The sequence below is a fragment of the Alosa alosa genome, chromosome 22 (assembly GCF_017589495.1).
Source record: "Alosa alosa isolate M-15738 ecotype Scorff River chromosome 22, AALO_Geno_1.1, whole genome shotgun sequence".
Taxonomy (NCBI): domain Eukaryota; kingdom Metazoa; phylum Chordata; class Actinopteri; order Clupeiformes; family Clupeidae; genus Alosa; species Alosa alosa.
The window spans coordinates 24,515,957-24,542,629 of NC_063210.1; the positions used below are offsets into that span (position 1 = coordinate 24,515,957).

At 41.9% G+C, this 26,673-nt stretch overlaps 1 protein-coding gene and 1 pseudogene across 1 annotated transcript; both read right to left on the bottom strand.

Annotated features, from left to right (window-relative positions):
• Positions 1-4,675: 4,675 nt before the first annotated feature.
• On the bottom strand, positions 4,676-8,456 carry neurod2 (neuronal differentiation 2). Its single transcript, XM_048233260.1, is given in 3 exon segments — positions 4,676-6,084; positions 8,300-8,315; positions 8,318-8,456. Coding segments are annotated over 3 exon segments (1,131 nt in total). The 5' UTR covers positions 8,349-8,456; the 3' UTR covers positions 4,676-5,000.
• A 14,160-nt stretch (positions 8,457-22,616) lies between these two features.
• LOC125287189 lies at positions 22,617-25,510 on the bottom strand (annotated as a pseudogene).
• Between the last annotated feature and the right edge of the window lie 1,163 nt (positions 25,511-26,673).

A 26,673-nucleotide genomic window follows, 5' to 3' on the forward strand; every position in this document is an offset into this window, starting at 1 on the left:
TCCGCTTCGTGCATTTGAGATCTTAATCAGATTACCGTGATAAACAGATTAACACGAGCGCACCCGCCGTTAATTCATTCTTGTGTTTTTCGAATCCAAGAGTGAACGGATACAGGTTGCATGCGACTGTTGGTATTCCGGTAATTCACTTTTTTCCCCGCTGCGCTTTTAGGGTCACGTTCATCCTGTCAGGATCGTTTTCCCCAAGAATGACCGGCAGGTTCTGCCTACACCTACACCCTTTAATTTGTAGGCCTACTTGATTATATGGTCTCAGCATTTTCACAAAAAAAAAAAAAAAAATGAATGGCCAATACAATGCTGTTCTTTAAAACTATTATGCCTTAACACAAACCGTGATGGGCTGCATGCAACTGCCTTCCAGAATCCCTGTTTTAATTGCCTGTTAGGTAAGGCCTTTATAGGCCTGATTTTGTCTTTGCCTAATTTTATTAGGCTATGGTCTGCAATAATTTTAGCACATTGGCGGACTACCATGTTGAAATAATACTTCTTGGTGTGGGTGTTTTCTTTACGAAAAGAGGCAAACTGGCACCTATTGTGATCTGGTCGCTCCGTTTGGTTTGCTTGCACACGCCGCGCCGACTTTTTCGTCGCGCTGGAACCGGGCAGGATAATGAACAGATGCCACCGAATTAGGAAAGAAACACCGGCTCCACCCAGCGCCGTTGACTTGGCATGGGGCACAGCTGGCGCGGCGCTGACTGCTCCGCTGCCCCTGATCACTGATGCTAAGACATTTAGCAGCTTGGCAACGTGCTTCGCCCCTACGGAAGCCCAGAGGACCCCCCATGCCAGCGGGGGCCACAGACTCTGGTTATCTTGCATTGGGCACGGAAGGATCTTAATCGGAGCTACCCCTCTCTGTGTGCGTCTCCTCCCGAGAGTGTTTTCCTGTCGCCGAATCATTTTGTGATCACATTTTTTTTTAAATGTCGAAAGGGACACTGATTTGCATCCTATATTATGCAATTAGCCTCAGATGTAAAACTGATATAAAATTAAAACTAGTTATGTTACCTATTGTGTAGGCTATCAATTGATTTGTGCATTGTTTATATGTTACATGCTATCTTCTTCTTGTTTTCATACGGCGTAGGCCTAGTCCACTGTCATAACACACCTGCAGCTGTCAGTGCTTTGCCAGTAGCCTACAGCAGAGCACAAGCACCTGCCCTCCTCACGCAGGAACAGAAGCAGGTCCAGCAACATCTGAATCTCCGGAGGGGTCCAGCCTAGGCTACTGTGGGTCGAGTTGAATTGAAATAGGCTATAGTCAAAATATATTGGCGGGTAAAAAAAAAAAAAAAAAAAAAAATTATATATATATATATATATATATATATATATGCTACAAATTTTCTAGAATTATGTATTACAATTATTATTGTATAATTAATACAGTTTGGAAATTGATTTATATTTCTTAATTCTAATATTAGGATTTAGATGCCGAAACAGAATGTTGGCATTGACCATGATCTAAATGTTAAAGCCTATACTAGGCCTATTGACATGTGTGGACCCCAGCTGGAGCACAAGCCCGTGTCCTTTATGCCCTCTGGCACGATACGGGCACCTTATGTATGCACTTTGTCTGCAATTGATTTGGTCTATTATCTACATATTTTGTATGAGTATTTTAGGCATCATTTTTCAATTTCCAACAGCATGTCGTAAGTTTACTAGGCTATGCAACTGTAGTTTAGTTCAAATTCCAAGAGATAGAAAGATAGACACAGAGAGTCTCGCGTGAGACAGCATGAGCCCCTGTCCTTTCTCCTTCGAGCAACTGCTGTGAAACGAGCAGTTGAAGTGCCCTGCGGAGCAACACCCACGTCTGCATGGCAACTCCGATGGTTATTTCTGTCGGACAACTTAAAAGTTAGGCTATAGCCTAAATGAATGTGGATTAGCATATGCCTCCGTGGCTAAAATTATATGCGAGTAGCCTATATGTGGATATCAGAAAAGTTTCCTAGTTACCCCTTTTCTGTAGAGCCGTAGTGATAACTCCACTGTAATGGGGATAGGCTCTGTTATGATAAGGAAATGTCCAGCGTTATCCTCAGTTTCGGCTGTGTAGTTTATTAGGCCTGTAGGCAGAAGATCATGAACTAACTAAAAAAACAGACACAAAAAGAACGAATAATGATGTGCTATACTACAGAAAAGAGGGGATGCGTGTTTTATGATTGTATTTTGTGCACCTGCTCCCCACCACCCTGTCATAGCCCAACAGAACATGGTGAAAAGGATCTACCTAAATATCATAAACGATTTATTTTATGACAATTTTAACCTTTTGGCTTTTTGTGTTTTGGTCAGCCTATACAGTTATTCGGTCTATCATGTAAAATAGTCAAATGTGTAGCCTATGTGATGGACTGTTCACGAAAAACACAAAAAAGTCTATCATGTTTAATCATTTAACCTTATAAGTTGTCCGTAGCAGGAAGGCACAGAACCTAGGCCTACTTTGCAGGCCTGCTTGAACGGTAGCTATAGCCTATCAAATTAGTTTTAAAAAAGTTTTAATTGAAACTCAACTCGACCAAATGTACATTGGTTATGAGACGTGTCTCAGACTTCCCTATTTATCTAAGGGATCATTTCTGAGAGCGTGCTCGAACACAAATGCTATTATTAACATGCACTCATTTAGCAGATGGAGGTTTGGGATGTTATGTGTTAGATTGGATATTTATTAACAGCGGAACCTCCTAAGCCCGTGATCTAGCCTAACTGAGAACCCGGCCGGGTTTTGATTGAGATTGGCCTTTATTGTCACACAGACACGGTGGGATTTCACGGATCATAATACCCATCTCGCGCCCACTTTGCATCCAATGTTCCCTGAGAACCGCGCGGGACCATATGGGTCCCAACCCAGGCAGTTCTCCAAAAGCGGCCGCGATGGCTGGAGTCCATTCACTCCCGGGAAAATAATCCGAGGACAAGGGCAATTGCTGTAGGAAGCCACGCAAAAACTCACCATGATTCGAGGGTGTCAGTGTATAAGTGCAAGGCACATTGATAACCTACCCCTGCTCATATATAGCCTATGTGTGTGTGTGTGTGTGTGTGTGTGTGTGTATGTATGTGTGTGTGTGTGTGTGTGTCCTCCAAAAGTTCACATCCATAGCCAACTGTAACTAATCGAATCATCAATGTCAAAGAATTTGCTAAACAAAAAAGAAAGAAAGACGAAAACATACAATCGTTTCATTATGTGGTATCAAAATAAATTGCAGAATGTTTAATTTGGATTAAATTGGCCAACTATGCAAAACTAATATCGAAAGGATCGTTTATATACTCGATACACTTTTGGGATAAACAAATCAATAAATATATTTTTGTCAATATACTACTAGCTACTGGGGCTACTACTACTAGGCCTACTCCTACTACTACTATAGGCTACTACAATAATAATAATAATAATAATAATAATAATAATAATAATAATAATAATAATAATTGCATAATAAAGATAATCATATTATTAATACAATAATACAAATGTTATTAATGTGTGTTCTCTTTTCTAGTCCTAACTGTTTTTCCTAATTGCTTTACAGTAGGCCTAGGCTATAGGTTCATTTATTTATGGTTTCTAACTTGATAATCAATTCGTTTGATATTGGTCTATTTGAGAGAAAAATCTTCATAAATACTTCTAAAAATGCTTAACACCACGGGCTAGAACATGAAAATCAACGCTCTCTCCGCGTCCGCAGCTTACCTGTTCGGCCTACTAAACCACTGAATGGCCTATTATCGCAAACAAGAACCATTCCAGTCATTTGAAGTGAGACATGCAAGTATTTGCTATTTGTTAGAAAGTCACAGGCAACAGGCCACTCTTCTTTCCCTGACAAAAACTCTGGCAGGAGACGTGTAGCGATCATTGTGCTAGTCTAAAAACAAATATAGTTAGAGAAATCGGAAAAACCAGCTAGATAGGCTAAGGGCATTTTTTTTTTCGTTTCAATAAGGTTGAAAAATAATCCATCAGTTGTAAAGTGATTATTTAGGCCTTTAAGTGATTAGCTTGTGTTTAACAATTCCTTTTGTGAGGTATTTGTGAGGTATCAGCCTCAGATCCTGATGGTCATGTAGAAGGGCTGAGAAATACTGACCCTCTCAATAGCATAAAATTTGAGGTAAATCGGACCTTTGATTTGAAGATATATGAGCGGATAGCCTACACACAGAAAAACGCACCCTGACAGGCTGCCGCGAACACCTAATTAAGGGCCGCCTACAACATGACCCAACTAATTTAACATGAAAGAAAACATGATGTGATGAAATTTAAATAATAGCCTACACACTAAAAATTAGAACATGAATAATATAGGCTAGCTGGTAGGCCATAACGGCTACATTTGATTTGGTGATTCAGCTAACTGTTTCATCCCCACATAATGAAGATTATTAAGATTCCTTTTAAAACTACGGAAATGTAAAAATGTAGTCTAATACCAGAGCACAACGGGTTGTCATTATTTGTAAAAAGTAAATCATTATAGCAATTATAATTAGTTTACTGGAAATATTAAATAATTCCTCCTAGATGTATATCCGCATAATGGAAATTCCGTTTGCACACCCTATCCATCAGAACAATCATTCAGCCTGTGAAAAGAAACGTTCATTGATTTATTTTATATTAGGGTTTCATAACATGTAACACTCTTTTTACACGTAAAACATTTGCATTATTAGAACCATTGCACTTTTTTTTTTTCATTTTAGACCCACTTCTGATATTTCACTGTAATTGGTCGTTGCATGGCTTAGGAATTAATACATAGGACTAGTGAAAACAACCCACAATTTAGAATACCAATTTGCCATCTTTTTTGTCAGAATACAAACAGAAGAAACATGCCCTTTCTGTAGATTGTTAGATTGTCTTGGGCCTTGGCGGCATAACCAGCCTTAAATGTCCATAGTTGGGGGTCAGTGCACTAGGTGTGGAAAAAAGCGTTTAGTTCCTCGTACACAGGTGCTCGCTCATTGCTCCCGTGGACGTCATGGAATGGTGGAACATTTTCAGAATGCGACCCACCGCCGCGCGCCCCCGAGCTGTACGACAGGCCATGTGCGGCAGAAGAGCGCGACCCAGACAGGCCCGAGTAATGCATAGAATAGTGGTATCCCCTTTCCGCGTTGGGCGACACGGGCTCCTGTTGCCTGTGTGAAAAGTTGCCGTTGACACACACCGGAGGACTGTGATGGCCCTCGTAGTCGGGGCTGTTGTAATCTGGCGACGCTCCACCTGCATACATGGCATCATAAGAGGAGCAGTAGGAGTGATTCCGCAGCGTGGGCCCGCTGGAGCCGGTAGGGCACTGGGGACTGGACAACCGAGGGCACTGGTACGGGAACCCGTGCAAGGAAAAGGCGGGATTGGGCACGTGGAAGCGCGCGCCCTCCTGGCACTGCTCTGTCAGGAAGTTCCGCGAGTTGATCTGCAGACAGCCCGCCACCAGGTTGGTCGTGGGCTGAGAGAGGCCTTTGCACAGCGTTTGGACGTAAGACACCACGTCCGGTCTCTTTCCGTTTCGCAGAATCTCACCAAGGGTCCATATATAGTTTCTGGCGAGTCTAAGAGTCTCTATCTTTGAGAGTTTTTGCGTTTTGGAGTAGCAAGGCACCACCTTCCGCAGGTTATCCAGAGCGGAGTTCAGGTCGTGCATGCGCGTGCGTTCACGCGCGTTCGCTTTGGAACGGCGCACCTTGGAGCGTTCTATACGCTCAGGAGTCATCTTTCTCTTTTTAGGCCCACGCCTCTTGGGTTTGTCGCCGTCGACGTCATCCCCACAATCCTCCTCGTCCATCTCTTCCTCCTCATCATCATCATCATCCCCGGTAATTTCCGAGAGCGCGCGGCTGCTGCCTTTCATATCCTCATCCCCCAGCGGACATTGCTCGTGCTCGTCGTCCTTGGTTTTGGAATCGTCACTTGCGCTATCGTCCATCCAGCCCGGAAACTTCTGGACGTCGGGCAGTAGAGTCTGGTCGTTGAATAACCTCGTCAGCATGGCGACCCTGAAAAGACAGATGTCCACACAAAGCCGTTTTAATAATTAAGCTGCAGAGGTCTGGAGGCATGCGATGCACATGTGTTGACTAAAATATTAATGATCAAAGTTATGTCCAAATGGCAAAATAGGGTAGGCTACACCAATGTATCCTCTGCAATTGCTTGAATATGTTTATTCCCTACATGTTTCTTCTACATTTAATGAATTGTGGCTATTTAGATACAGGTCAACCCAACATTATAAATGTGTTCTGATCTGTTTTAATTTCACACGTTTTGTGGCCTACAAGCAGGCCCAGAAAAGTCCTGCAGTATGGCAACACCACAGAGCAATGCAATAAGACTTATAGTATATGGAGAATAAAATGCAATCATAACCCCACGCAAACATATAAATAGCCCTATTCTGCTTTTGGTGAAACTCTTAAAGTCAATAATCTGTAAATATAACGTATTAGGTGGCTTATCTATATTACTAAATATTATTTGCTGAGAGAGAGAGAGAGAGCGCGCTAAACAACGTGTGAGAAAGCTGAAGGCAACCCTCTCGCACAATCCGCGCCGAGAGACAGCAAACGCCAGACGGCGAAGCTCCCATATCCCCCCTCTGCCTGCTCCTCTCGGCCCCTCGCAGCAGGTCCCCCCGCGCTGGTCCTATCATGCGGTCCCGAGGGGGCCTTTGAGCAGCGGGCCCCCCTCTTCTGCCGTCCCCTCGTCACCCTCGGTCCTGGCGGCATTCCAGCACAGCCCCAATGGTACGGGGGAACCAAATTTGCCATAAGCGCTCTCCCCACTCAACCAATGACATATTTCTTATGGATACATTTGATTAATACACTCTTAAAAACGAATGTGTTGAAAACAAGACAACTTGCGTTGTTTTTAACATATCACTGTGTCCAGAGAGGGACAACACATTCGTTTTTAAGAGTGTACTATCTGAACAATATTAGGATAGTGCATGTATTACTATATTTCACATATAGTCTAAACTACACAGGTACAAACTTCCATCCTAATTTGTCCTCGATACAGACAGTAGGCTATGTCAGCATTTTCTCTTAGGTGACAACTGAACTGTCAGTGTCTAGTCTTGTCAATATAACCGACATTAGATTGCACTGTATCTTCTTATATTTATTTATATAAGTGTAAAATAAATGGCATTAAACCTTTGAGACATCAACAAAGAAAGTAAAAAGTTAACATGTTTGAGATCGTTAAGCTATAATGAAACTGTTAAAGGTCAGCTGAAGACAAACAAAATATTTCTGCTCATCCTCAAACTTAATTTCCTATGAGAAATAAAAAGGGGGGAAATAGTTAGGCCTTCAAGAATGACACTTCATGCAAAATGACGTCCATGCAACCGCAACGCATTTGCACGACAGCCAAAAATGAATAAACATGGGCAGTATCCATTCTTTCATACTTTGTCAATTACAAATCCCTTAGAGACCCACTCTCCTCTGTCATTCACACACACCAAACGTGTGCAGCCACAGGAACATAACTAATGGCCTAAAATATAATTAAAACAAGTCAGCCGAAATCATTTGTAGACTATACTCGGTGCCACTTATGCATTATCTCTATAATATAGGAGAAGCCGATGCTTTGGCCAAAAAAACATCTGAGATTAATTTTAATTCGCCCTAATTAAATGCATACGGGACATATAAAATATAAAATCACTGAAAGCCGACCAAGAAAACCGGGCAGACGAGAGGTGTATTATTTCGCGTATGAGCTTAAAGGAGCTAGAGTAGACTATGGATGCTGTAGCAGGTTGCCGTGATTAGATCTCGATATACTTATCAAACGACAATGGAAAAACACAGGTTGGGGGAAAAAAGCTAATGTCAGTAAATGCACTCATAATTCCAAAGCCGAACACTGACACCAACAACGGGACAACATAAAGCCAACCTAGTAACGCAAAACAATTAACCACTTAATCATCTAATCATACATTGGACTAAAATATGGACCTTACTCACCTTCGTCGTAGTACTGAGTGCGGGGCGATAGCTCGCTTGTTTACATCATCTTTGGGACACACACACACACACCTTCTGGACGCTCCGGTGAAGAGTAGGCGCGGTTGTGTGAGCAAAGTGTACAGCCTTCCAGTTGTGCGCGAGCTCCGGTGCGTGTGCTATACTTCTCCCGGCCGTGCTCGAAGACGTTGTGGCATCGCTAGTAGGCAGGGTTACGTACCAGCTCTGATGCCAGGCCATATGGCGGGCACGTCACTGGCAGCAGCCATCACATGAGAGCGGGTGATTGACACGCGCTCGCATTCGCAGAGATTGCCTTCCCGAGGGAAGAGGAGCCCGCCATCTGTCGCTGCCTCGAGCCTGCGCGCGCCCAGCACTAACTCACACACGCGTATACATGGGCTGCATAAACACTCATATGCACATTCTCTTTTTCTTTCTCTTTCTTACACACATACACGCAGCACACGTGCCCCCACACACACACACACACACACATGTACAGAGAGAGAGAGAGAACGAGATTAGAGAATATCAGGGAAGGGAGAAAGAAGAGCTACTATGATGATAATTCAGAGTATCTATGCTTCATACTCGTATATGTTTTAAGCTATCTATTAATGATGACATGTATTGTTTATCAATTGGAGTTCCACAACTGAGGGACTGTCACACCTGTTATTGGCTGGGCGGACTGTTGCCTGTGACTAATATGTTACAGTGAGGCATGTACAGTAGGTTCTACAATCCCACCTCTGCAGTGGCATCAGTGGGCCACCCTATACAGCAGTGTTTTTCAACCACTGTGCCGGGGCACACTAGTGTGCCGTGAGAGATCATCAGGTGTGCCGCAGAAAATTACCCAAATGTCACTTACTGGTCCAGAAAAGCAACTGTTACATCAAAGAATTTATAACCACATGCTCTCATTGATTGTATGATTACACTATTTGTGGTATGCAGGCATTGTACAATGGGGGCCCCATATCCAGTATTCACAGAATCATCACATATCCAGTTCATAACATAACATATCCATGGCATCATGCCATGCCCTGGGTAAATGGCAATACAAGGATACAAGGATACAAGGAAGTTTATTGTCACATGCATATAGTTACTGGAAGTAAGAAATGCAGTGAAATTATGTCTGGTGTCAGCCTATTTGTGCATTTATGGGGGTAAAAGTGCAGTAGAAGGGTTTAGAAGATTAAGTGGCAAGGGCTGCATAAGAAAGGTGGGGTAGGATTGGGATTGGGCGGGGGGGACCAACAAGGAGAACCCAAGAGCAACAGGGGCAAGGAAAAACTCCCTTACCAAGGAAGAAACCTTGGGCAGATCCACAGCTCAAGGGGCTAACCCAACTGCCAGGGGTCTTGGTGTGTGTGTTGGGGGATGACAGGGGAGATGAGATAGTGTGCTGTGTATGTGGGGAGAGGGGCAGTGTGCAATATGTGTGTTGGAGAAGCTTCCTCATGAGACAATGTGCTGTGTATTGGGGGTCAGTGTGCTGTAAGTATGTTGGGGATGTGTGTTGGAGAAGCTTCCTGATGAAATAATGTGCATGCCACTCACAATCATTACTATTTAAACTATTCTTTGACTATTGCCCTTCTATGCTTTTATTTGCTATTACTGTTGCTTTTGTTTATGTAAAGTACATTGAATGCCCCTGTGTATGACATGCTATAATAAAAATAAATTTGACTTGACTTGTGTCTCTCTCTGTCTCTCTCTCTCTCTCTCTCTCTCTCTCTCTATTTAAGTCAATCAAATTCAGTACACTTTATTGTCATGGCCAAGTGTGTGTGTGTGTGTGAGACAGGTCATCTGCTGGAAACATTAGGCCAGTTTTCTTCATGGATTCCTGGTCAGAACCCCTATTGGAACAGATTAAAACTTGGGGCATGCTGAATTTTGTCCAAACATCCAATATGGCCGCCGTATTCCAAAATGGCACATTTTTACACATTTTTGCTATGCTATGAGGACGTTTCCAGTAAAAACAGTGTCATTTTAGCTAAAAACTGTCCTTTTCTATCAAATACATATTTACAGAGGTTAACTGATGATTTAAAAACCCTAAGTATTTCTCTAACAAAAATCATTAAAAAATTATAATTTTGTCAGATATTTGTCAAATATCAGAAATCATTAAATTTCCTTCAAACATAAACCTCTTACAGGTTAAATACAGTTCAAATACATTGGGTCCCTTAACTTATACAGATTAAAACATATGGCATTTTCCCAAAACCTCAATATAAATTTTCTAAATTTTGGGCCTACACTTTTGTCTAAGCTAGATCTTTTTTTCCCTATTAAAAACATTTTGACAAATGTTAATTGATATAAGAAACAAGATAGTTCCATATATATAGATATATTGTTACTATTATTCTATTATTCTATTATTAATAATAATAGTAATACTTAGAGCTTCTGAGAGAAAATTACTTATATCCAGAGATGGAAATGATCTTAGTAATTACCAGTCTTTGCTATCACCTTTTTCATTCACTGTTACACTTGCAAAAAAACATTCTATCAGAGCAAGATTGAAAGTGCAGCTGACAGTAGAAAACATTTTTCAACTTTCAAGTCTCTTCTCAATCCTCCACCAGTTACTCAGCTACGTTACTGTCAGCAGATGACTTTGCAACATTTTCAGTGAAAGTTGCTTAAAAAAGTGCTCAGTTTGATGAGCCCATTAGGAGAGCTTTGCCCTGTGAGTTGTTGGACTCTTTCTCTCCTCTTGATAAAGAAGAGGTTTCTCTACTGCTTCAGCAAAGTCATCCAACATGTTCCTTCTTTTAAACAGGCAAGGGTTAAGTCTTTGCTAACAAAAAGTACACTTCATACAATTGATGAAGAACTACAGACCTGTCTCCCTTTTTCCTTTCTTGTTGGCTTTGGAGGAAGTGTTCTTCAAGCAAGTCTATGACTTCCTGTATCAGAACAACCTGCTTGACTGTTTTCAAGAGTGGTCATTCTACTGAAATTGCTCTGTCTGTGACTGAAGCATTGAGAGTAACTAATGTACTGTGTTTAACCTGCGTGGTTCAGCCCTGCACACGCCTGGACTCAAACCTGTAAAACAGTAGCACCTCAAATCAGGAGTCTCCTCAGACATCAGTATTAATTCTACTAGACTTACCTGCAGCCTTTGATACTGTAACCCATGACATTCTCCTTTCTACACTGTCTGAAAAGGGAATTTCTGGGAAAGATCTTGACTGGTTTGAATCCTATAAAGGGCGTTCTTTTAGTGTGTCTTGTATCAAAGTTTCATGACCTCACCACAGGTGTGCCTTAAGGATCAGTATTAGGGCACTATTTACACCACTTCCTTGGGTGAGACTATTCGCTCCCATGGTTTTGACTATCACTGCTATGCGGATGACTTTACCTGTCTTTACCACCTGAGGACTGTTTCCCATCAGATTTCTGCATACCTTCAGTCTGGATGACAGACCGACACCTTTAACTTAATCTCTCAAAAACTGAGCTTTTGGTGTTTCCAGCTAAAACAGCTATTCCCCAACAGATTACCATCCAGCTTGACTCCTCTTCACTGACCCCAACTAGATTGGCACGTAACTTCATAATTGATGACCAACTTAATTTCTTTGAGCATGTAGCCTAAATTGCAAAATCATGGTTTGTCCTTTACATCATTTGGAAGATTAGATCTGATCTGATACAAGATTCCGCACAACTTCTTTTGCAGGCCATGGTTATCTCCAAACTGGACTATTGTATTTCACTGTTAGCTGGCCTGTCTGATTGTGTAGTAAGATCGTTCAATCAGCCAAAGAGGACACATGTAACTCCTCTTCTAGTTAATCTACATTGGCTCCCTATAATAGACCTTGGCCTATAGGACACTTACTGGATCTGCTTACGGCTATCTCAATTCTATGATCCAGCTGTACATCCCCAACCACTCACTGCGTTCATCTGATGAGCATCTGTTGTGTGGACCAGCCATAAACACTAGATCAAACTCAAGACTCTTTTCCTCAGTGGTAACTCGTTGGAGGAATGAGTAGCCCAGTGCTCTCCGTTCCTGTGATTGTTTAGGCCCATATAATTGAATTTATATTGATCTCTCCTAATAGGCTCATCAAACTGAGCACTTATTTAAGCAACTTTCAGTGAAAATGTTGTAAAGTCATCTGCTGACAGTAAAGTAGCTGAGTAACTGGTGGAGAATTGAGAAGAGACTTGAAAGTTGAAAAAAGTTTTCTACTGTCAGTTGCGCTCTCAATCTTGCTCTGATAGAATGTCTTTTTGCAAGTGTAACAGTGAATGAAAAAGATGATAGCAAAGACTGGTAGTTACTAAGATCATTTCCATCTCTGGATTTACCTCATTTTCTCTCAGCAGCTCTAAGTATTACTATTATTAATATAATAATAGATCTAGCAAGTGATAAAATAGTATTTTTTGTAATTACATTACCTTTATGGAACTCTCTTGTTTCCTATATCAATTAACATTTGTCAAAATGTTTTTAATAGGAAAAAACCCCTCTAGCTTAGCCAAAAGTGTAGGCCAAAAAATTCACCATTTGGGGATATTATTGAATTTATATAGCCTACAAATCTAGACGCACCCTAGCGGCAGCTGCCCGTGCTAGTCTAGCAACTCTCCGTTGGCTTGCGAGCTGGAAAAATTAAACTTCGATAGGGCCAATCACATTGTGTATAGAGTCGTTAGGCGGGCTTAACATAATGATTGATGGCAGAGTTGCAACGGTTCAGTAGCCTGGGTGTTCCCATGCTGCCTTGCGCGCGATTTGATTCACGCTGCTAAGGCAGCCTGGAGACCATGGAGCAAATTTTCGCCTGAGATAGGGAACCAATCACAGAACAGGGGGGAAAGCAAGCCGACGATGAGCTATGCACAGACGCATTTGATAGACATCCGTGGCACCCAAATAAACGGATCTGGGCATTTTTTTCAAATACGAGAAAATGGAAAGTGGTTTGGTTCCCAGACCACGTCTCATTGAGAAGTGGTGGCGCTAGCCAGGCTAACGGTTCGGCGTGAATTCCCTGCTACTTGAAAACAAGGAAGATGGATGTTGCTGTTGGCGAACAGCGTGACACGAGTTAAGCTTTTTTTAAGTTGGCAAAAGTTTGAACTAGCCAATTAGCTCCGCTGGTGGGAAAACGCATGGGACTCATGAGTTGTAGCGCTATCCTATTGCGTGTAGATGGAATTTGAAAGACAACCAATTATCCCGCCCCCCGGACTGAGCACTGCGAACGGTGAGTCCCTAGACCCTACATTTTAATGTAAGTCTGGCTCGTAAGCCTAGAATTTATATTGAGTTTTTGGGAAAATGTCAGGGGTTTTGACCAGGAATCCAAGGAGAAAACTTTGACCAAAAAATAGGCCTAATGTTTCCAGCAGATTACCTGTCTATGTGTGTGTGTGTGCATGGGCGGATTATGAACTTTCGGGCCCCTGGGCCCAGATGTTTTAAGGGCCCCCCACTAATTGTCGCTTATGTGGGAGGGGGGGTTTGGGGGTCCTCCCTCAGAAAATGTTTAATTTGTTTGATGTGATTTCCTGTATTCTGGTGCATTTTGGGGATGGCCAATCCTTTAATTTAATCAGATTCATAGCCTACATCCTGATTGTTGATATTGAGGCAATGATTCCATGCAAAGACTTGGGCTTCAGGGCCCCCTGACCCCTTGGGCCCCTGGGCCCGGTAGGCCCGTGCAGTAATCCATCCCTGTGTGTGTGTGTGTGTGTGTGTGTGTGTTTGTGTGGGAGAGAGAGAGAGAGAGTGTGTGGGTGTGTGTGTGTGTTTGTTTGTGTGTGAGAGAGAGAGAGTGTGTGTGTGTGTGTGTGTGTGTGAGAGAGAGAGAGAGAGTGTGTGTGTGTGTGCATATGGAAGCATGTGTGGCATGACTTATATTTATATTGAAGCTAAGTGAGCACAGACTTTTAACTTCTAATTGTGCCCACACACATTGTGTGCTTGCATAATGCTCTTGAGCACCAGTGTGCTTTTCTCAATGCAGTTACAGCATACTGTGTTCAGACCATAGACTATATATAGAACAGTCTATGGTTCAGACTTGCACATTTTCCAAGTATATCACTGTCAGTATGTATGTGTGTGAATGTGTCTGCTTGTCTGTGTGTGTGTGTGTGTGTGTATATGTGTGTGTACGTGTTTCGTGGTGTGTGTGTGTATGTGTGCATATGGTGTGTGTTTGTGTGTGTGTGTGTGTTTCGTGGTGTGTGTGTGTACAGTATGTGTGCTTATGGAGTGTGTTTGTGCGTGTGTGTGTGTGTGTAGGTTAAGCATGCATATAGGCCAAGCATATGGACAGATACTGTTAGCTGATCAAGATAGATGTAAAGCAAGGCATAGAGGAATGTAAGTGGAAAGTGATAAGTAATGTGTGCCTATGGTGTGTGTGTGTGTGTGTGAGGGAGGGGAGTGTGAGAGGAAAGTGGTAATAAGTTCATAAGAATGAGACATGTACGGGTAAGGTAAGGTAGGAGTGTAGGAACGCGGTGGAAGATTTACAGTTTCTCATAGTTGCTAAACACTAAACCCCTTTCCTCTGAACCAGATGCTCAGTTGCTTGAACACATGAATCAATCACTCTTTTTGGCAAAACCACAATTTTCAGATCTCAAAGACTCTTTTTGCAAAATTCTAAACACATTCTCATGCAATAAAACATATTTTGCATTGTGATGCACTTATGATGCATAATTGTAACCGCAAGTGGCAAAAGGTAAACAAAGAAAGCACAAATGCCATACGTTACTGTAAACACAACTACTCAAAAACGATCACACTTGTTTTAAATTATGTGACACAACCAATAAAATGTAGTTCACAGTGTAACAGGTTGCTGAACAGTGCAGGTTGATATTCAACAATGGACAGAAGTGAGGCATTCTGAGTACATTGTAAGCTGTAGACTGCAATGCACTTCTCATTTACAATACTGACATGCCTGGCCTGCTCTGTAGCCTATACAGTTTTACACAATTGCTAAAGTATATTAGGAAACCTTCCACCCGTTTCTCAAAACGGTAAACACAAACCCCTATTCTCAGTACTTTATTTTTACAGTAAATGTTGAATCCACTTATGTTATCTTTTTGTTTTGGTTTGTTTTGTTTTATAGATGTTACATGCATTTACTTTATTGTAAGCAATGAAAATGTATCCCGGTGCTATATGAGCTGCCCTGAACACTCTGCTTTCCATTTTTGATGTAGTGTTTAATGACAGCTCAGTAATGTTTTCATTTTCACTGCTTTGTGAGATGATCTCGAGACAGTGTTTAGTTTTGAGCACAGTTCAGTTTTGATTGTTCAGTTCATATTTCTGCTGGAGGCTGTGGGTCCCAAATCGAAGGCCTTTAAAATGTTTTTGTTCAAATTATATGTCTTCATGTAATTTTCAACTGTTAGATTACTTCAGTTTTACAGCCTGAAAATCATACTATCTGGGAAAACATTACCCATAGGCCACAATTTGCAGCGTGGAAAACAAACGTGATCTCAGAATGACCTACAGCATTCTTGTTGATTTTCTGCAAGGCCCTAGATTTGAAAAAAAAAGTGCAAAAAGGGTGACATTAAGGGTAGTATAAACTTGTTTGCATGCATTTGATAGCAATCATCAATCAATTTGATTAATGTTGTACTAATATTTGAGGTTTCTACATATAATGCTTGAAGATGTGAAAGATTAAACGAGGAAAGGTTGCGTTTTTTTTGGTAATTTTCATTCAAATGGATTAAAATGGCACTTGAAAATCTATGTAAATGTAGCTCAATGTATGGGAATTTAGAATACAAAATGCCAATGTTGTACCATAGATATATAAATACAGTCAAAAATATTGTTTTGCTCCAGGGACAACAATGAAAGCACATAGGTACACAATGTAACCAAGTAGGTATATCCATGCAGGTATGAATGAAACATGGTACATCATTGGCACTTCATAAATGACTATACTATACACTGTACACTATTCCACAGTGATTTTTGTGTTCCTACTAGCTACCCAAAAAATGTAATCACACTTTGTTTAATTCTTAATATCTTCATCAGCATTTGTTGCAGAGAACTCAAATATTGGCTCAACATTAATAAAGTATTGTATTTGCAGACAAAATATCGATTGGTGTATAAGTATACAAAACATGAGTTTACAAGACCCTCAATATCACCAGTTTTGCATTTTGTTCCATATCTAGGGCCTTATAAAAATGTATTGGGCATGCAGTACAAACTTTTAATGGTCAAAACATACTAAGAACATATCTGTCCACGTCCACCTTCGTCCATCGTTCCACCTTAGGAATAATGCTTTTCAAGATATTAATGCCTAACATGGCCTCCAAGATAAGGCATTTCAGAGAGGGTAAAAAAATATATTAAAAAAATCAAGGGTGAAAAAATATATAAAACATGGAGACATTGGAATTGACAAGAAAACAAATATTTTACAATTATTAGTCATAAACTGAGAAAGTGTAGCAACTAATTTCTTGGATTCTGTCTGATTTGACATGGAATGAATCTCATGCCAATAAAGCTTTATTGAATTGAAAAAAAAAAAAAAAAAAAAAACAGATAGAGATAGAAGATAGAGAGAAAGAAAGAAAGAGAGAGTATATGTGTGTGTGTGTGTGCATATGTGTGTATATGTGTGTGTGTGTGTGCATATGTGTGTATATGTGTGTGTGGGTGTGTGTGCAAGTTCGCGAAAGAAAAGGAAAGAAGCCTCCCCATGTCATCACCATTTAACTCATTATTATATTATTATATTATATTATATTATTATATTATTAACTCAAATATTTGTAAATGATCCCCTGTGCTGTGTGTCAAGTTCAGTAAGAGACCTTATGAATAAACACGACCCTTCATCAAGACCCTCAGCATCGCCGTCATCTGTCCAGAACTTTACCCCACCTTTCTCTCAAATCAGGCAGGTCAAGGTGACATTGGCCATCTCCTGTGCGGAACTGTCCAACACCTTTCTCTCAAATCAGGCAGGTCAAGGTGATGTTTGCCATCACCTGTCTGAAACGCCATCCCACCTTTGTCAAGGTGCTTCATTATGCAAAGAACTTTGTTAATCCTTTTGGTTAACTGTAAAGCAAAGTAAAACACCATCTGACAACTATGTGAAACAAAGTCATGGCAAAAATTATAGTGTGTTCTCTCTGATCAACATGATTGTTTGCATTATAAACTATAATATCTTCAACACACTGTATTTTGCTTAGCATCTTTACAAACTTGTATGAAACTAGTCCTAGCCCTGAATCGGAATGTGAAGGTTACAATGCCAATCGATATTTTTTGTTTGTCTTTTTAACTGTTTTTCACCTCATAGTGAATGATGAATAGAATTACTCCAGAGCCAGACGCCAGACCCCCTAATGTTGGTCAATCAGTGGGTGTTTTGAATTTGGGTTGATCAAAATACTGCCAATAGCCACAAAATCTATCATACCAGAAATCTCCGCTTCAATTGTACTTACAAACATTAAAGTTTCCAGATATACTCCTATGTGCTGGAGGATTTTATAGAGGTGGTTGTTCATATATGATTTGTAACCTATAGTATGGAAAGTAAACAAAAGTTGTGGAATATAATATGTACGATTCTGAAAAATAATCAGGAATTTCAGGAGTAACATTCCACTCAAATATGTCACCAAAATGAAAAACAAAAAGGACTTCTGTAGGATTTCTGTACTTATAATGTATGGAAATTATTACATATTAAAGGCAATGACTCATTTACATATGCATACAGAATATTTCAGAAAACTTCCAGTACGAACAAATATTGACATAAATGTAAATAATCAGCTGCGGAAGTTTAGTGGGGATATCTATTAGTTAAGGTGTGTAGCCTATTCACCTGCAATATGTTCCCGTATAATATTAAGTGTATAATAGACATACAAATGGTGATAACACACAAGGGTGGTATAGACCCTTTCAACAATAAAAACAAAAACAATGCTTGAATGTTCTATTTGGGCCCCAATCTACTTCCTCTGCATTAAGATAACATATGGAATGTTAAAAAGGAAGTCTTGTGGGGCCAACTATGATGCTGATAATGGAACTCTCTTAAAAGGGTCCATACCTTGCCAAAAATCACTATGAGACTTATTCCCCTCATATGGTACCAACCTACCCCTATGGCTCAAGGACTAAATTACAGGGGGAAATCCTTATATAAGGGTGACATCTAGTGGCAGAGTTGCGGTACGCCATGTGATTGCTGTCAAACCTTTCTGTGGTAATGCAGCTACACATTTTGTTGATGCTTAAATGATCCATGCCATACACTTTTCAATGTATGTGTATGTGTGTGTGTGTGTGATGCTGAGAGCAGAGAATGAGTAGGCGTAATGTGTAGCCAACGCTAGGATAAGCTTCGGGAGGATAAGTGGGGTGGACTTCGGTAAAGTTAGACTGAAATTGGCAGATTCCCAAGATTCGCGTTTTGCGGTTCAATAAATCATAGACGAAACATTTTCATTGCACAATAGAGAGCTCTATCTAATCGTTGTAATGTAGACAACAAGCTATAACCTGGTTTTCATCCGAAAGAACCGTGTACATGTGGATAAATAAAGCATTCTGCTTTCAGCCGAGCATCTAGGGACCGTCTTCAAAGTGCAAAACTGAAAGTGGATACAAAGATACATTTAAATAGCTTCACTGTTATTGAGCCTAGTGCTTTCAAAATCACAACACACTAGGGCCTTCCTAGCAACATACTACACCTGCTAATTATGGAAAAAACTGACTCGCCCTTTCCAAAATTAGCAGGTGTAGTATGTTGCTTGGGAAGCCCTAGATGTGTGTTGTGATTTTGGAAGCATTAGGCTCAATAAGAGTGAAGCTATTGAATTTTTCTCCCAATAAAAATATATTATAAATAGGGCGAGTCAGTTTTTACATAATTATCAGGTGTGGTATGTTGCTTGGGAAGCCCTAGATGTGAGTTGTGATTTTGGAAGCACTAGGCTCAATGACAGTGAAGCTATTGAATTTTATCCTCAATAAAAATATATTATAAATAGGCTGAGCATAATTTCCCAAAACAAGCAGGTGTCGTATGTTGATAGAATTTAGGCTCTGTCATGAACAATTTGTTCCGGCTTGCAAAAAATTTCTGGGTGACATAATAATGATATTCCAATCAGCTGTTTTAATTTCTGGGGCGAATGGCATAGAATATGTAAGGGATAACAGCCGCCGAGTTGTCCTGTTATACGGAATTAATGGATGAGGGCGAGTGGCAAAAACTCCCCCACGTGCAGCGGATTTTTTCCATTAATTTTTCGGAGTGTCTATTCGTACCCCTGATACAAATAGCCTTGGCCACATAACTAGGCTATTCACACCCTGTTACATAACAACAAAAACATGTTGCTCGCGTGCCCAAAAAACATGGCCGCCATTCGTTTTTTCGTCAGTAGAAAGTGAAGAATTCTGAACGGTTTCAGCACTAATATCTGTTCAAATTAAAGTTGAGATGGAAAAGTTGTGTTTTATTTTCATAATCTTTGTTCACTGAACACATACAACCGTCAGTTTGTTAGCTAACAGAAATTTCGTGAATATGACGTTCAGGCCTATAAACTATAAGTTTACCTGCAAACCTCAACTCCTTGTGGAAGAACATAGTGCAGTGGTCACAGGCAAGGGCTGGCATGCGGGAGACCGGGGTTCAATATCTGTTTGATGCTTTTTGGCAGAGCGAGTGTGCATGTGTACCAACGTCTCTGGAGAGAAGGCGCGCAATTTGAACAAGAAATCGGTTCTCAAACGGAAGTTTTGATTGCAACAATTAGCTAGTTCGTGCACCAGGGTGTAAATAGCATGCAGTACTATAAACACCAGGGTACGAATAGCATCCACTTCTAACTGTACATTGATGCAAACAGCATACCTTATTCAGAGTGTCTATTACACAGCTGAGCTATTCACACTCTGTTATGTAACAACAAAAAAACATGTTGCTTGTTTTAAAAAAAAAAAAAAAATTCCATTGTCTGATCAGTATGCCAGATTAAATGCACCGGGGTGCAAATAGCATACACTGATATTTGTACAAGATGAGGTACTAATAGAACACATTGCTGTGTGCACCGGGGTACGAATAGCATACATTGATATTTGTACCAGACGGGTTACTAATAGGACACATTGCTGTGTGCACCGGGGTTCGAATAGCATACATTGATATTTGTACCAGACGGGTTACTAATAGAACACATTGCTGTGTGCACCGGGGTACGAATAGCATACATTGATATTTGTACCAGACGGGGTACTAATAGGACACATTGCTGTGTGCACCGGGGTTCGAATAGCATACATTGATATTTGTACCAGACAGGGTACTAATAGGACACATTGCTGTGTGCACCAGGGTACGAATAGAATTAACTTCTTATTGCACCAGGGTACGAATAGCATACACTGCTAATTGTACCAGGGGTGCAAATAGCCTTACCCTTAATTTTTTCCATTAATTCCGTATAACTGGACACACCTCGAAGGCCGTTATCCCACTTATCACCCGGTTGCCACTGTAAAGCAAAGGAAACACGCGGTTTCGTTTAAAAAGAAGCTCAAGTTCAGCTTGTACATTTTCCATTGGCCAGCGATAGCCAATCAGAAAAGAGTATTTCTGCTCTCCGGGTGATAAGTTAGTTTAAAGGCACAATGTGTCTTTTCTGTGAATTTTTGAAGTGTAATGCATTCAAAAATCAACTATACATATTAATAGAATGCGAAGAAATAACACTACTGACATGTTCTAATCAAAGAATATGCATAGCATTGCAGAGATCTTCTCCAGAATTAGAACGCTAACCGACTAGCCCCGGGTCGTCCAGTCTTGCAATACCAGTTTATGTCTGAGGTGGCGACAGGGAGTAACATACCGGCCAAACCGTCTTCAGTGCAGCCCAGAGCAATTGAGAAAGAGACAACGCAATTACACACGCTCTGCCCCCTCCCCCCTCCCACGGAGTTCAAGTTCTACAGTGAAGTGTAACTGCGAGAAGGGCCGAAAAGTTCTGGGAAGAGACTTCCATCGCCTCCAGCTAAAAAACTCGATCTGAGGCGAAAAGAATATCAGATAGGAAGCGAGCAAATACACGTGTTAATCTAGGGAGTGCTTTCCATGGAGACAGCTGTTGGATAGCAAGGTTTGATTCTGAACTTGCGACATTTCTTCTTGACTGGTAAGTAAACATCTGTTAAACATAATTCATAATTTTGATTAAGCAAAGGAGATATTGTAGAATTAGCTCTCGAGCAACTAGGTAATGTTTGTCAGTTGTAGATAGCTGTAAATTGACTTCGTTCGACCGCCATTGCTAACGTTACCAACCTAGCGATAGCGTCCTTGCTGCATATGCTAAGCAGTTTGCCAAATACTATTATTTGTACGTGACCAAGTTTTGTGTCCTACACAATACATAGAGTGTAATGTTCCAATATGCAATAAATACATTTTGATATTTGTGAATGTTCACTGGCTTGTGGTCTCACTAACGAATGATGTTGGCAGCATAAGGATACTAAATTACAACTAATGCTAGCTCTAAACGATTAGAATAACTTTCAGCTACGTTAGAATACTATCCTCTCCGGTAACGTTGCTTAGATTGTGTCGGGCCTGTTGCAAAATAGCATCACCATTTCCCTTTGAAGCTCTTCAAACATGTCTTATCACAATATACCCATGTGTGTGTTCGTATCTGTTTTCACAGGATCAGAATTCCAGTCCAGTCCTCCCCTATGAAGGTGTAACGATTACATTGCTGTTGCCCAACAGGTAGGAAAATGTAATGTCATCTAATTTCAGTAATGTGGCAAAATGCTTAGCTAATGCCCAAGTAGTAAGTTGTTTCCTGATGCAGAGGTTCCTAAAAAGTTGGTCAAGCAAACCCTCCCCAGACAGATGCCAGTCTTGCTGTTTCATACGCTGACTGTAATATTTAGAGGAATCTAGTTATCTTTGAAAGTAGGCTTTAAAAAACAGTAGAATCAGTGACTAGTGACACAGTAGCTTTATGTGTAAGAAGTAATTCCAGCAGTTTTCACAATCACAATGGGGTCCCAACCCCCAGATTAAGAGGTCCCGTCCTGCTCTAATTTGTTCAAGTTCTTTCATTCAGATTGGTGTGTCAACAGGTTGAATTTCCTGCTGCAGATCACCTCTTCATTTCCTATGGCTCACCAACATGAAGCCTGACTCGTTAGCCCAACTTGTTGCTGTTGAAGACTGCTAAGGACTATCCATGTGCCCAGCTGCTTCCCTCCTGCCTCATATAGTCCAAAAGTTACATTTCTATTCATGTTGTTGCACTTGGCAGATGTAAAGTTTATTCCTGTCTTGTACTAGAATACACCTTATGGCGCAACCTGGACACATTGTCAGTGATGCTCCCGGGGTCATAGGGTGTTTCGGGTCTTACATCAGACACCCTCACCCGGGCCACCGTGAAGCTTTTTCAGCAGCTTCCAGGATGTTCTTGATGGCTCTTTGCCTGTGCAGTCCGCAAATCCCTAAGAGTCCCAGGACACGGTGTAAAGACTGGCCTGCGAAGCCCCTGCAGCCCACTTCAACAGGCTCACAGCGGGCCTTCCACCCATTCCTCCGACACTCAGCTACCAGGTCCGCATACTTGGCCCTCTTCCTTTCCTGGGCTTCCTCCATCCGATCTTCCTAGGGGACAGTTAATTCCAGTAACACCACCTGCTTGCTTGCCGCGGACATCAAGACCATGTCCGGTCGGAGTGATGTGACTGCAATGGTGTCCGGGAATCTCAACTGTCTCCCTAGATCAGGGGTGGGCAAACTTTTTGGCTCAAGGGCCACATTGGGTTTTGAAAATTGGCGGGTCGCGACAACAACCCCAACGCACACGATAAAAAAGAAAACATTTATAGCGTAATTTAGTATGAAAAGTATTTGTTTTAAAATATTAATTGCTTAAAATTATTATTTTTTTATTAATTGCTAATTTTATGCTGTTTAACAAATGTATAAATTGTGCACTGTCGCTTTAATTCACGTTTATTTCTCAATGATCTTCTGCCTGCTCCGCTATGGCTAGTGCTGTACCTACGGCTGGGCCCTCTCACAGTTTTTAAATGGTCAGTAGTGGGAACTACTGTTGCCTTCATGATTTCCTTTTAAAACTTTCTTATAAGAAGGAGATATCAATTATCAACAATCACAAGCCAGCTGGAACCTGCGGCTCTCTCTCCCTCTCGTGAGTGCAGACGCGTTCCCAATTAAATGGATTGCATAATGTTCACGTTAGATCTGCTGCAAAGGAGATAACTAAAAGTTAACTTAAGTTTAACATGATGTTATCTCTATTTAACATGATGTTTTGACATTGACATTGTAAACGTTATCTAAGGAGAGTGAAAAGCAGTTTGCAGTAAAGCTAACCAACGTTGTCTCTATCGCAGGAAAAAATAGCGAGCAGCCTGATAACTAAATGAAATAATCGGCGGGCCGGATGAAAGTGCTTGGCGGACCGGATCCGGCCCGCAGTTTGCCCACTCCTGCCCTAGATCAACCAGGAGGTGCAAGTCTCTTGCTGTTGTGAGCAGGCCCCCTTGGGCTTTTCTGGGGGGGCTGAGGCTTCTCACCTGCTCGGACAAAGGCAATTGCAGACTTGGTTGGGTGATGCTGCTTGCTGATGTTAATGCCAATGCAGATGGTGTCTGCTACTGCCTTCAGGACCTGGTCATGGCGCCAACGATAACGGCTATCTCCCAAGGCCTTGGAGCAGCAGCTGAGGATGTGCTCTAGTGATCCCCTTTTCTGGCAGAATTGGAAAGCAGGTGCAGGACTTCTCTGGCTCTCTGGTGACCTTGAACTCCTCTGCCAGACTCCTGAAGGGAAGCTGTAGCTTGGTGTTATGGCCAAAGAAAGCAATGCTGCTTAGGCTCCGTGGCAGGCCCAGCCACCTGCGTAGGAATCGGCTGATCTTCCGCTCAAAGCCCTCCACGGTGGTAATCGGGACTTCATAGATTAGCAACGGCCAGAGGAGACGAGGGAGGATGCCATGCTGGTAGATCCAGGCCTAGAACTTGCCAGGAAGTCCTGACTTGTCCACTGCTGAGAGCCATGCGTCGAGGTCATTGCTGGTGCCCTGCCGTGCAGCGGTGTCCTTCAAGTTGTCAGTGAAGAGCTTGCCCAGGCTCTTCACTGGCTTTTCTGACACTGTTGGAATTCTGGTGTCTCCCAGCGTAAAATGGAACTGGTCCGCTACTTTTCCTTTCCTTAACAAGCTCATTCTTGCCCAAGTGATGAGCTGTTCGAGGCCTTTAAGAAGCCACCTGCATCCGGGCACTGAGGTCATGGTGACAGTGAGATCGTCCATGAATGCTCTAATCGGTGGTTGTCGGGTGCCAGATCTGGACAGTGGACCTCTGCATTCCACTTACGCAGATTTCACGAGCATGTTCATGGCCAGTGCAAACAAGGACACAGAGATTGTGCAGCCGGTATTAATGCCCTTCTCCAGACGATGCCACTCTGATGTTGAAGTCCCAGAGGACACCCTCAGACTAAAGTTGTTATAGTAGTCAAGGATGAGATTTCGAATCTTCTCTGGGACGTGGTATCTGCTCAGGGCTAATTCCACCAGTTTGTGTGGCATCGATCCATAAGCATTGGCGAGGTCCAGCCACAGCACTGCCAAGTCCCCTTTGGAGTTGCAGTGGAAGTCCTGGTAGCGCGTCGTTCCTTGGCGCCAAAGCTGTCTGAAGCGATGCTGATTATGAACGTGCTCATGGTTCGGAGCCTCTGGTCCACAACGGCCTTGGCTGCTGCTTCAAGGGCTGCATCAACATCTTCATCAAACTGACGCCACACTGACTCTTTGTTGGCAGCAGGCCACAAAATCCGGCGCAGCTCTGATGGTCTGCTTTGGGGTGTAGCTCGTGGTGCTTGGAGGCTCTGGGCACTGTGGTGTGTGTCCGGGCCTGGTTCCTCCTCCGTCTCACCAGGTGCTGTACTGGGTACTGGCACTGTGCGTTGCAACACAAGCTTCCTTAGGCAGCCCATCTTGGTCTGATGTATTTTTACAGTCGCGTTTTTGCAGACCTTGCCACATTTGCAGACTGCACTCATCGTCGTTTGTCCATTTGCGTTGGTCGTCACCAGGGAATCAGTCCGTTCGGGGCGCTCATTCTCCCCCCCTCTCGGGCGCCCCTGGGGGTTTTTCGTAGCGCATTTTGGGGTGCTAACCCTCCCTGCCCTGGTTGCCGTCTCTCCGAGCTGTCCACTGTCTCTCCAGTTGTCACCACACTTTCGAGGTTGTCATCCAGCCTTTTCCTGGAAGTCAATGGCGATGCCATGCTGGATTAGTACTAGAATACACCTTATGGTGCAACCTGGACACATCGTCAGTGATGCTCCCGGGGTCATAGGGTGTTTCGGGTCTTACATCAGACACCCTCACCCGGGCGACCTAGCCGGGGGTGATCAGGCCCCTACTTGTGTCCAGGTAGCGCACTACATACGTCTAGCAGTTTTATAATAAATACCAAGAACCAGGATTGGTGAAACATTGGTTGTGCCTCAAAGTGTTCTTTGATCAAGATTGGTATACTAACATCATGCTTTTCTCTCCTGTTCCTGACTTCTTAGCGTTACATTAGTGAAATGAGCTGTTCACAGAAGTTGCACCCAGTAAAGTCCCAAAAATTTTCTTTTGTAATATGACCTTAACAATTAAGTATACATCCCATTAAGATAATTAGGTACAAATACAAAAACAGAATGTATATAGCCAAAAATAATCTATTTGTTGTTAAAGAGTCGTTTAAACTAATGTAATTTCATGTGGTAGCTTTGGCTCTTTGACATTTGTGCCCATAGTTTTAAATATGAACTCATAGCCTAAAGGTGCAAAGGAAAAGATGAACATACCATTTTAGTCATAATTCAGGTATTCTTTATGTCGCATGAAATGTAGCCACTGTGCCCTAAGAATGGGAAGTTGCAGTCTTATTGTTAGTTGTAGAGGATGATTGTGTAAGGGATAACGTTCTGTGAGGCGGTCATTATAGTGGCATATCCCCCTGACAAAGTGATCCAGCGCTGCCCGTGGTCTGCTGAGTGCAGCGGCATCACTGTTGGGAGATATGCCACGATAATGACCGCCTCACAGAACATTATCCCGCTTATTACACGGCTACCTACTGAATATATCGATAAAATGGCAGTGAAGCATTGTTTATCATTGCCTTCATGGTAATTTTAATGATTGAGATGGATAATAACTTCCACGAAAAAGTAGTAGTCTTAGTAGTAGTTAACTTACAGATCAGCTGATTGGTTAGGTCAACATTCTGTTTCACTTTCCTTGACAGCGGTCTGTTATACTTAGCAACGGTCCGTTCTTAAAAATGATCAGACCGTAGACGTTGGGAAGTCCCATTGAAGTGAATGGAGCATTCTACAGCATTATAAAGAGCTGTGTAATAAATGGTAATAATAATGACCTCTAATAGTAAAC